The sequence below is a fragment of the Aquarana catesbeiana genome, linkage group LG04 (genome assembly GCF_042186555.1).
Source record: "Aquarana catesbeiana isolate 2022-GZ linkage group LG04, ASM4218655v1, whole genome shotgun sequence".
Lineage (NCBI taxonomy): Eukaryota > Metazoa > Chordata > Amphibia > Anura > Ranidae > Aquarana > Aquarana catesbeiana.
Window position 1 is genome coordinate 420,920,491 of NC_133327.1, and position 12,726 is coordinate 420,933,216.

Genomic DNA, 12,726 nt, shown 5'->3' on the forward strand with positions numbered 1-12,726 from the left:
AAGGGAAACAAGTCCTTAAATGTCTGACTTCGTCCGTGGGTATGTTAATGGGGAGGGCCTCTGACTTACACGCGTTAATTTGGTATCCTGACAGGGCACCGTAACAGTCAAGTTCAGCATGCAGGTTTGGTAGGGAAACCCTAGGATGGGTCAGGGTAAGAATAATATCGTCTGCGAATAGTGAGATTTTGAATTCCCTCCCTCTAACCGATATCCCCCGATTGTCTGAGCTGCTACAAATAGATGCAGCTAGAGGCGCAACACGTGCAAATAATAAAGGTGAGAGCGGACAGCCCTGACTTGGAGCCCAGCCCTTAGTCACTTGGAAAGAGGAGGAGAGGGCATAAGGAGTTTTCACCTAAGACATTGGACTGAGATATACTATAGGTGTTGAAGTGCTTGTAAAAAAAGCCCCTCTGAATCCCATATAACGTAATGTAGCGAACAGGAAAGGTCAACCGAGGCGATCAAAGGCCTTTTTCGCATCCATTCTAAGTACCAGGGACGCCGACCCCTCCCTGTTCGCCACATCGATCAGGTCTAAATAAAACATGTACTGTTGATCCCCAGGATGGAGAGCCCGCCAGGTGTCAAACGTTACTGGTTTTTAACATTCACCTTCTATTGACTTTACTGAGGTTGGGATTTGGCATCCAAACATCAGTAAAGTTTTCTGAAACTGCCTCACACTGAACTTGGGTACATTTGGTTCATCCCTAGCATCCAATTAGGCAGGCACTTGCACCACATAGCTGATGGTAGATGTAAAAAAAATGTACAATCCGATTGTATAGTCCAAGGTCAATTTAGGTAAGATTCAGCCTGATTTGCGTGTCAATCAGTACTTTTTTTTGTCACCAATTAGCCATATACCTGTATATGCCCTGAAAATTATGGTTTTGTTTAGCTTAGATAAAATTATTGAGCAGATGTATAAATGTGCAGGTGGGTGAGGGTGCTTAACCACTTCAGCCCTGGAAGGATTTACCCCCTTCCTGACCAGAGCATTTTTTGCAATTCAGCACTGCGTTGCTTTAGCTGATTATTGCGCAGTCGTGCAACGTTGTACCCAAACAAAATTGACTTTTCTCCCAAATAGAGCTTTCTTTTGGTGGTATTTGATCACCTCTGCGATTTATATTTTTTGTGCTCCACAGTTTATGCCGATATGTATTCTTCTACATATTTTTGGTAAAAAAAAAAATCGCAATAAGTGTATATTGATTGGTTTGTACAAAAGTTATGCCCCGTACACACGGTCGGATTTTCCGACGGAAAATGTGTGATAGGACCTTGTTGTCGGAAATTCCGACCGTGTGTGGGCTCCATAACACATTTTCCATTGGATTTTCCGACACAAAAAGTTTGAGAGCAGGCTATAAAATTTTTCAACAACAAAATCCGTTGTCGGAATTTCCAATCGTGTGTACACAAATCCGACGCACAAAGTGCCACGCATGCTCAGAGTAAATTAAGAGATGAAAGCTATTGGCTACTGCCCCATTTATAGTCCCTACGTACGTATTTTACGTCACCGCGTTCAGAATGATCGGATTTTCCAACAACTTTGTGTGACCATGTGTATGCAAGACAAGTTTGAGCCAACATCCGTCGGAAAAAATCCTAGGATTTTGTTGTCGGAATGTCCGATCAATGTCCGACCGTATGTACGGGGTATTATAGTGACTACAAAACAGCGGATAGATTTATGGCATTTTTACTAGTATTGGCGGAGATCTGCAATTTTTATCGGGACTGCAAGATTATGGCGGACAGATCAGACACTTTTGCCACTATTTTGGAACTATTGACATTTATACAGTGATCAGAGCTACAAATAGCCATTGATTACTGTATAAATGACACTGGCAGGGAAGGGGTTAAACACTAGGGGGCAATCAAAGGGTTAAGTATGTTCTCTCAGTGTGTTCTAACTGTAGGGGGGATGGGCTCACTACAACATGACAGAGATCACTGCTCCCGATGAGAGGGAGCAGTAGATCCCTGTCATGTCACTAGGCAGAACAGGGAAAAGCCTTGTTTACATAGGCATCTCCTCGTTCTGCCTCTCCTCGCTGCAATCGTGGGCCGCCGCGCCCGCTAGGCAGCAAATTCAAAGAGACATGGAGGTACGCCCTTTTGCCTGCCCGTGCCATTCTGCCAACGTAAATTGGCGTGTGGCGGTCAGCAAGTGGTTAAGTCAGTCACTGTAATTCTAAAAACATTTGAGAATGTGTGGTGTTTTTTGAAACCGCAGTATGTTCAACTTCCCTGACTGAAATCACAAGTTTACACCCTAGTGTCTCCAATTCTGCCTATACATTGGATATTGTAGTGTATGGTAGTGTACCTAACTAGTCTACTACTGTATATATATAACAGTACTCTTACAAATACAAGACATCAAATGTAGATGCACAGGTACTTTCTTCTTTAAATAATTAAACATTTCAGCATATTTTGAAAGTGAAATTTTAGGTGAGCCTTTACTGCATTTTAAACTTTTAAAAGTAAAAACCCAGCCTAAAAAGGAGAGACAATAACATGCCTGCTTTTACCAAAAAGCTTAAAGCTAAATGCACCTCTCTGATTAAGTTCTACTTTCTTACTGTGGCAAAGCCGTCCTTGATTTTATGGTTAAGCGCAACAAACTGCCATTATCCTGTCATCTAGTTCAACCAATAAAAATAAAATAGAAAATAAATCATACAATCCCATATACACAATCCTAGACCCACAGTTGATCCAGAGGAAGGCGAACCTGTGAAGAAACCTTTCCGTATTTAGAGATGAAATCTCTTTTCCTCAAGGCGTATAGAGTGCCCCCTTGTCCTCTGTGTTGACCTTAAAGTGAATAACTCAACACCAAGATCACTATATGGTCCACTTATGTATTTTTACATATTGATCATATCCCCCCTTAATCTCCTCTTCTCAAGAGAGAATAAATTCAGTTCCTCTCATCTATCCTCATAGCTGAGCTCCTCCGTGACTCTTATCAGTTTGGTTGCCCTTATCTGTATTTTCTCCAGTTCCCCAATATCCTTTTTATGAACTGGTGCCCAAAACTGAACTGCATATTCCAGATGAGGTCTTACTAATGACTGGTACAGGGGCACAATGATATCTCTCTCTCAGGAGTCCATACCTCTCTTAATAAAAGAGAGGATTTTGCTTGCTTGGAAACCACAGCTTGGCATTGCATGCTATTATTAAACTTATGATCTATCAGAAACCCCCAGATCCTTCTCCACTATGGATTCCTCCAGTTGTACTCCCACTAGTATGTATGATGCATGTATTTTCTTACCCCCCAAGTGCATAACTTTACATTTATCTACATTAAAACTCATCTGCCACATAGTTGCCCAATGAAACAGTGCACTGAGGTCGGCTTGTAAGTTGGAGACATCCTGTAAGGCCGTTATTCCACTGCATAGCTTGGTGTCATCTGCAAACATGGTACTTTTAATACCAGACCCTATATCATTTATAAAGTTATTAAAAAGTAAGGGTCCCAACACTGAACCTTGGGGTACACCTCTGACAACCTTAGACTATTCAGAGCATGAATCATTAACCACTACGCTCTGAATACCTTACACATTAGCCATGTATGGGGAACTGAGACAAACGCTTTTGCAAAATCCAAGTATACTACGTCCACAGCCACCCCTCTGTCCAAGGTTTTACTTACCTCATAAATAAAAATCTGATTTATCTGACTTCTGTCTGTTGTGAATCCATGCTGTCTGTTGCTTAAAATATTTTTTTCCAGCAAGAACTTATCTATGTGGTCTTTTATTAAACTCTCCAGTATCTTCCCAACTATAGAAGTTAAACTAACAGGTCTATAGTTACTTAGTAAAGACTTTGATGTATGGGCCAATCATCTGTGGGTGGTACATTCCCTGCCCTTTAGCCACACTAATATCAGGGGTGGCTGCATGGCCAGGAATGCCCCATGCCGCAGATGATTAGCCCATAGAGATGACAGCTTCTTGGGAGGCTTACACACATGGATTCGTATCCTACTCTGAACACACCTGAGCGCATCACTACACATTACCTGGACAGTGGAATAGCAGTGAGTAATTAAAAAGAGATGAAGTCTACTTTCCATACTGTCTTGTCTTCTGTACACAAGATAACACATATTCAGCAAACTCCTTCTTGGTTTTCAAATGTTTCACCAGATAATCAAATAAAACAAAGATATATAAACAAAGAAAATTTGCATGTCATAAATCCAACATACATAATTTTTTCATCTCTCTTACCTGCATTTGTTGTAATGCATGTTTTGTTTGACCAACTACTCTTTCTGTTGAACCAGGATATTTCTGCAGTTACACAATATTTTGTATTTGGCTCTATATTTTCAATCATATAATAAGGCTCCTAGAAGAGAATTTAGAATAGTCATGAATGTTAAATATATATTTTTATTTAGCTTCGTTACAAACAAATGTGTAAATATTTTTTTCTCTACAGTCCCTACCAAAACTATTGATCCAATAATGTTTAACAAGCCATGGTAAAGGGGAACCAGCAAAGGGCACAAAAGCCACAGGCCCTGCCAGTTGGCCATCGCATTTTCTCCAACAGGATTAAATTACACTATTCTTTGATGTGGATGTGTTCTAAGATGTTTCGAGTAAATTGTTACCTGATCAGCAAAAGAAAACTGCAGAAATAGTGGTTTCCATGGTGTCTTAGTCCAGGGTTAATCTGTTTACATAGTAAACTCAGTTGCAAAGTCTGGGTTCTACAAAGTCAGTACAGGATTTATGTCAATTCACTTGTCTTCTATGATTTTTACAGAAATTGGACATAGTGTTCTTGACTGCCAGATACAAACTTTCTGCATGCCAGCCATTTTTGTGGGATCACAGTGCCTTTGAAGATATTTGGAATACCTCAGAGGAGTAAGTGACATATCACCTGACTTGAAAAATCTTATTCTATAAAGTACTAACAATTCTTATTTTAGCTATGGCACTCTTTCTTCAAAGAGAAGCTGCCTTTAGCTCAGCAGGTTCTGATTCATAGGTGTGTAAGCTCTAACGAGCAGGGCCCTCTGATTCCTCTTGTACCAAATTGTAATGTAACTGTAATGTCTGCCCTCATGTTGTAAAGCGCAACGCAAACTGTTGGCGCTATATAAAACCTGTATAATAATAATAATAATAATACAGCAAGCCATTACACATTGAGACATGCAGGCTACTCAGTCACAACTATGACTCCTGCTCTGCCATTCCATTGCTAATCTTGCACAGTTTGTTGTATATTATCACAAGTCTGTGACATTATTGCTGTTTCTGGCTTGCCAAGTAGTTGGACTTAGTATTTTTGAAAAAAACAATGGAGGTATTTGAGGGAAAAGAGAGAAAAATCTCAGATAATTCTAACAACCTACTTTGGGAATGCTAGCAGAAAAGGTAAAGGTGATAATAAATGCACTCATGTTTGTATATACACCATATCAACCTATGCAGACACCCTGTCTGAGGCATTTTCATTAGAAAAAAGGCTGATCCCAGGGCTGTCCATTTAATTCACTATTATACACATTTGGCTGAAATGACTGTTCTTTATGCCATGATTATTCTAAAAGAACTATGGTGCACCTTTTGAATCTTCCTGAAATGGGGGTAGGTCCCTTTTACGGGAGGTCCTGCCCAGGTGCTGCTAGGGAGCACTGTTTACCCAGTAAATGAAATATGCGTGTAATACTCCTGCACTACAATCTGTGTTTTATTAGTATAATAATGCAGCTTGCTCACACTATCATGTGTTCGCACATCAAAACAATATCCAATTTAATCAAGTGCAGTGCTAAATCAAAATTAATAACAATCCCCCCCCCCCCCCCCCCCCAGGGCTTAAATGTTAATTTTCCAGTTTGATGGAAAATTAATACAACTCTTCAAAAAAATAAAAATAAACCAAGTGTTTACAAATAAGTCCCAAACAGTGCTTGCCAAATATTTATCCTCCAAGAAACACTGCAAACTTTTCCTTGTGCACTCCCACTTGACCACCCCTCAGTGCTCTTTAATTCCTCACCTCAGGTTTTTGACCCATATAACATGAGTTAAATATAGCCTTACATCTTTAAGGGATGTATTCACCTGTGTACACTTCCACTTCCCTGAGGAAGCCAGCATGGCGTAAAGCGTAGGGCAGAAGCCAGGTGACATCACCACACTACCAGGAAGTGACTGGACATGGAGGGAACCAGAGGCGAACGCTATTCTTCTTTAAAGGGAATATAACACTGTGCACTGGAGTTAGTGCACTGAAAAATGTGTATGTTTTTATTGGTTTTCAAAAAGTTGATATGTTTTTATAGAAAGGACTATGAAGGTATTGTGCTTGTTTTTAGCTGTAAGAGAGTGGCGCAACATACGTGATTCATCCCTTTAAAAGGGAAGGCTGGGATTAACATTTATGTCATATGGAATATTATCCAGAGAGCCTGAGACTAACTTGAAGTGAAGTGGAATTGTACCCTGGTGAATACATCCCTTAAAGCAAAAAGGCTGTATTTGACCTGTATGTTTTATGGGTAAAAAACCTGAGGTGAGGAGCTAAGGAGCACTGTCCCAATCTGCATTCTGAGCGAAGTACCTCCCATTCACCACCTTGTGTCCCATTTGAACCCAGACTCTGTCACATAACCCTTCCCCCCCACACACACATATTTGAACCCATCGCCCATCTTTATGATGGCTCAATGGAAACAATTTTAATGTTTTAACACTAGAAACCATCATGTAACTCAGGCATTTTTCTCTTTTGCTGGCATATCCACTTGAGTGGTGACTGGTGAGTAATCTGGTATCAGGTGGAATTTCCTTCCCAAGAGGTAGTACCTAAGGGATTCCAAGGCTCCCTTGATTGCCAGACACACCTGCTCTTCTGTACTATAATTCTTTACAGCTGTATTAAGTTTTTGGCACTTTCTGCTTCAGGGTTCCAGTTAATCATTGTTGGTCCATCCTTAGATCTATCAAAGGGCTGCAATGGTTACAAAAACCTCTTATAGTAGCTGACCATTTTCAGGAAGGTTTTCACCTCTCTGTCTTTTGGTCACTGGCTGCATCCACTCTTTGAGAGCTTCAACCTTGCTTGTTTGGGGTTTAATAAGGTCTGTTTCTTTCAATGATTTAGCCCAAATACCAGGCTTCCATGCCTATAGCACATTTTTTATGAATGGCTATCAACCCTGCCTCCCGGAGATGACTTTCCTAGTCTGTACTAAAAATGACTACATTGTCTAGGTAGGCGACTGCATACTTCTGGTTTGGCCAAAGGATCTTATCCATAGCTCTTTAAAAGGTTGAGGGGGGGGGGGGGGCTTGCAAGCCAAACAGCATGCAGACATACTGCCATAAGCTCTTTGGAGTGACAAAAATAGTATTTTCTTTGGTGCTGTCAATGCTAGGATTTGCCAGTACTCTCTAGTTGGTTCCGTGCTGGATATGAACTAGGCCAGTGCTAATCTCTCTATTAATTAATCTACCCAGGACATACGATAGGCATTAAACCTTGATACCTAATTTAGCTTCCTAAAGTCATTGCAGAAGCAGAATAAGGTTAGGTCTGGTAACAAGTACTTTTAGGCTAGACCATTCACCCTTGGACTTTTCCATTATCTTAAGATCTAACATTTTCTTCACCTCATCTCTTATAGCCTGTCTTTGGGCTTCTGGAATTCAATAAGTCTTGAGGTAAACACAAGCCTGGGGTTCAGGGATTATGTTGTGTCTAACAAGGATGAACAACCTCGGAGCTCTGAGAAGAGCTCCTGGTTTTGTTGCGGGAACTATTTTTCTTTCTGCTTTTGAACTTTGAATAAGCCACATTAACTTGTCAAAGAAGAACCAGTTGGGGGCAGTGGGGTAGCTAAACTAATGCAAACACTCTATCCTTCCATGGTTTGATGAGGATCACATGGAAAACATGTTTTGGCCTCTGCTTTCTGAGCTGAAATACTTTGTAGTACACATCCCTGACTTGTTTGAGGATTTCAAATGGACCTTTCCATTGAGCCAGAGATGTATATTCCATGGTTGGGACCAAAACCAAAATCCATTTCCATGTTAAAAGGTTATAACACTTGCTGATTTATTGTAGATGTACTGTACATTTTTACATTAAAATGTTATATGTAAAAAAAATGACTCTTTCAAAAACTTACATTAGTTTCTTTCCTTATATCATTCACGTCTATGTGATACTCTAGTCCTTCCAAAATATTTTGAAGTGATTTAACAGGATGAGTCAGCTGAATTTGAATGGATGCATTGATAGGAATCAAGTTGACTGTGGGAGGACCAAGTTCCGCTAACAAAAAAAATAGCAAATGAAACAGAAAACACATCTATTTAATTTTATGTTGATGCATGCGCCACACAAAATGAAAAGGATAAATTACTAGCTAGACAAGTGGTGGTCAACTTAAATTTAATAGACGGCTTCAAGCACAGCCCCAAAACATCCAGAGGGCTGCACAGTAGCCGTAAGTTTCCATGCGTCGAGGTACATTATGTCAAGTCAGGCTATAGTTTTTTAATTGCTTTATTTAAACATCCCTTTTGGGTCAAAATCTGTGGTTACTTATATTCAAACAACCTGAAATTTGTGTATCAAACTCAACAAAGCTATTCAGCCAGTTTGCTGAATGGTCAAGTTTAATTTCTTTTCATTAGGGATTAGTTTCAAATTCACCACTGCCATAAGTTTGTGCCAAATCCATTAGATGCATAGAGTTTCTTTTTGCAGGAAAATAAGGAACAACCTATAAGGTAATGCATAGTTTTCTCCCCTAGTCATACAAGGCAATTATTTCAGGGAATGGATAACTCAGCTCCCTTTCTATAAAAGGGTGCGCTCTAAGAAATCATATTGCTAGTGTGTGCGTTGTTAGGGAGAGCTAATAATGCTGTGTAGAGATAGATACTTTTCATTCTACTCATTTGTGTTTATTTACTTTTTACAATAGTTTGCTTATTAGTCTAATAAAGGGCCAAAATTGAATAACAACATTTTTCCAATGGGGTGCACTGCAAAGTTTGCACATTTGTTTATCAACAGAAGCTGGGCAATCTTACGCATCTCTACACTTCATGTGTAGGGATGAGCCGAACACCCCCCGGTTCGGTTCGCACCAGAACCTGCGAACGGACCGAAAATTCGCACGAACGTTAGAACCCCATTGACGTCTATGGGACTCGAACGTTCGAAATCAAAAGTGCTAATTTTAAAGGCTAATTTGCATGGTATTGTCCTAAATAGGGTTTGGGGACCCGGGTCCTGCCCCAGGGGACATGTATCAATGCAAAAAAACCTTTTTAAAATGGCTGTTTTTTCGGGAGCAGTGATTTTAATGATGCTTAAAGTAAAAAAAAAAGTGAAATATTCCTTTAAATATCGTACCTGGGGTGTGTCTATAGTATGCCTGTAAAGTGGCGCGTGTTTCTCGTGTTTAGAACAGTCCCTGCACAAAATGTCATTTTTAAAGGAAAAAATCTCATTTAAAACTGCTTGCGGGTTTAATGTAATGTCGGGTCCTGGCAATATGGATGAAAATCAGTGAGACAAATGGCATAGGTACCCCCCAGTCCATTACCAGGCCCTTTGGGTCTTGTATGGATATTAAGGGGAACCCCGCACCCAAATTAAAATAAGGAAAGGTGTGGGGCCACCAGGCCCTATATACTCTGAACAGCAGTATACAGGCGGTGCAAACAAGACAGGGACTGTAGGTTTGTTGTTAAGTAGAATCTGTTTGTAATTTTGAACGGGTACATTTTTAACGTGTTTAGCTCCAGCCAAAAAATCTTTTTTAAGCTTTTTGGAAAACATAGGGAAGGGTTATCACCCCTGTGACATTTGTTTTGCTGTCTGTCCTCCTCTTCAGAAGATTTCACCTCACTTTTTGTCCCAATGACAAATGTTTTTTGAAAATTTGGGGTTTTTTGTGGAACAAGGATTGGAAAGCATCAGTGGAAAGGAGAAATGTTTTTCCCATATTAACTCTTACAGGAGAGAATTTCCCTTCCTACGGGTAGATTTCATCTCACTTCCTGTTGTCTCCTTCCGTTTGCAAGTAGGAGTCGTTTGTAAGTTAGATGTTTGAAAGTAGGGGCCTGCCCTATATACTCAGCAGAAATTTGGGCCTTAGGTGTTGTTGTGGCCACAACACTGTAAGCCCTCACAGGGCCCTGCTGTGAAATATTAGATCAAGAATTGTAATTACATGCCCCTGTTAAACAGGGGCAGAAAAATTGGGCCTTTGGTGGTGGTGGTGGTGCTGGTGCCACAACACTGTAAGTCCTCACTCGCTCTTGGTGGGCGCAGAAATGGGCCCTGCTGTGAAATATTAGATCAAGAATTGTAATTACATGCCCCTGTTGAACAAGGGCAGAAAAATTGGGCCTTTGGTGGTGGTGGTGCTGGTGCCACAACACTGTAAGTCCTCACTCGCTCTTGGTGGCTGCAGAAATGGGCCCTGCTGTGAAATATTAAATCAAGAATTGTAATTACATGCCCCTGTTGAACAAGGGCAGAAAAATTGGGCCTTTTGGTGGTGGTGGTGGTGACTGGTGCCACAACACTGTAAGTCCTCACTCGCTCTTGGTGGGTGCAGAAATGGGCCCTGCTGTGAAATATTAGATCAAGAATTGTAATTACATGCCCCTGTTGAACAGGGGCTGAAAAATTGGGCCTTAGGCACTGGTGCCACAACACTGCAACCCCTCACAGATACTCTAGTTGTAACGCAGAAACAAGCCCTGCTGCAAAGTATTGCATCAAAAATTGTAATTACACGCCCCTGTTAAACAGGGGCTGAAAAATTGGGCCTTAGGCACTGGTGCTGGTGCCACAACACTGCAATCCCTCACAGATACTCTAGTTGGAAGGCAGAAATGAGCCCTGCTGCAAAGTATTGCATCAAAAATTGTAATTACACGCCCCTGTTAAACAAGGCCTGAAAAATTGGGCCTTAGGCACTGGTGCTGGTGCCACAACACTGCAACCTCTCACAGATACTCTAGTTGGAATGCAGAAATGAGCCCTGCTGCAAAGTATTGCATCAAAAATTGTAATTACACCCCCCTGTTAAACAAGGGCTGAAAAATTGGGCCTTAGGCACTGGTGGTGGCGCCCAGAACCAAAAATGTTCTTACAAGCTATCAGTGTGATCATTGAGGAGGAAGAGGATAATTACTCAGGGATAGTCACTCAGCATCAGCACAGGCAGTCTTGAAGGGATCTGAGATTTTAAAAAAAATTATTCGGTTACATCAGCACTAGGTGCTTGGTAGCTGGTGGTGATCCAAGACTGATTCATTTTTATGAAGGTCAGTCGATCGACCGAGTCAGTGGACAGACGCACCCTGTGATCGGTTACAAAGCCTCCAGCAGCACTGAATGTGCGTTCCGAAAGAAAGCTGGATGCAGGACAGGCCAGTAGCTCAATTGCATACTGTGCAAGCTCTGGCCAGTGATCCATCCTCAAGACCCAGTAACCCAGAGGATTTTCGGTGGGAAAGGTGTCCAAGTCAGATCTTGCCCCTAGGTATTCCTGCAGCATGTAAAACAGACGCTGGCGATGGTTGCTGGAACCGATCATACCTTGGGGCTGCGGACCAAAAAATTGTCTGAACGCATCGGTCAGACGGCCACCTTCTCCACCGCTCCTTCTTTGACTGACCAAAGCCTCAGCAACACGTTGTCCAGAAACAGGAGTTTGTAACCTCCCAGTCTCTGGGAACGCGTTGCACAGACCTTTCTGCAAGGCCTCCCGAAGAGGTTTCATCCTCTGCTCCCTCTGCGATGGAAAGATAAGGTCTGCAACCTTACCCTTGTAACGTGGATCAAGGAGGGTTGCCAGCCAGTATTGGTCCTTCTCCTTGATACCACGAATACAAGGATCCTTACGCAGGCTTTGCAGGATCAGGGAGGCCATGCAGCGTAGGTTTGCTGAGGCATTCGGTCTGGAGTCCTCTGGGTCACTAAGGACGACATGGTCCGCAGCCACCTCCTCCCAGCCACGTACAAGTCCATGTGTTTCTTGGGACTGATCCCTTAAAGACTGCTGCTGATGCTGAGTGCCAGGCTCCACCTCCATACTGACACAATCTTCCTCCTCCTCCTCCTCTTCCTGTGTGATCGGCGGGCACGCAGGAACACTGTCTGGATAAAGGGAGCCTTGAGAGCTAAGGAAGTCCTCCTCTTCCTGCCTCTGTTCTGCCTCAAGTGCCCTGTTCATTATTCCACGCAGGATGTGCTCCAACAGGTGGACAAGGGGGACAGTGTCACTGATGCATGCACTGTCACTGCTCACCATCCTCGTGGTCTCCTCAAATGGTGACAGGACAGTGCATGCATCCCTGATCATGGCCCACTGGCGTGGGGAAAAAAAACAAGCTCCCCTGACCCTGTCCTGGTGCCATAGTCGCACAGGTACTCATTGATGGCCCTCTGCTGTGTGTGCAGCCACTGCAGCATGGCCAACGTTGAGTTCCACCTGGTGGGCATGTCACAGATTAGGCGGTTCTTGGGCAGGTTAAACTCCTTTTGGAGGTCCGCCAGCCAAGCACTGGCATTATATGACCGGCGGAAATGCACACAGACTTTCCTGGCCTGCCTCAGGACATCCTGTAAGCCCAGGTACCTGCCCAAGAACGGCTGCACCACCAAGTTAAGGAC

At 42.3% G+C, this 12,726-nt stretch overlaps 1 protein-coding gene across 2 annotated transcripts in view; it reads right to left on the reverse strand.

Moving 5' to 3' along the window:
• The window catches only part of LOC141140313 (interleukin-20 receptor subunit alpha-like), a 150,179-nt gene that overhangs the window by 40,938 nt on the left and 96,515 nt on the right, over positions 1–12,726 (reverse strand). For both annotated transcript variants that reach the window (XM_073627353.1, XM_073627352.1), the window contains exons 5-6: positions 8,210–8,355; positions 4,281–4,401 (exon numbers count right to left, since the gene is read on the reverse strand). In XM_073627353.1, the coding sequence (XP_073483454.1) occupies positions 4,281–4,401; positions 8,210–8,355 (267 nt within the window). The remainder of the gene's footprint in view (positions 1–4,280; positions 4,402–8,209; positions 8,356–12,726) is intronic.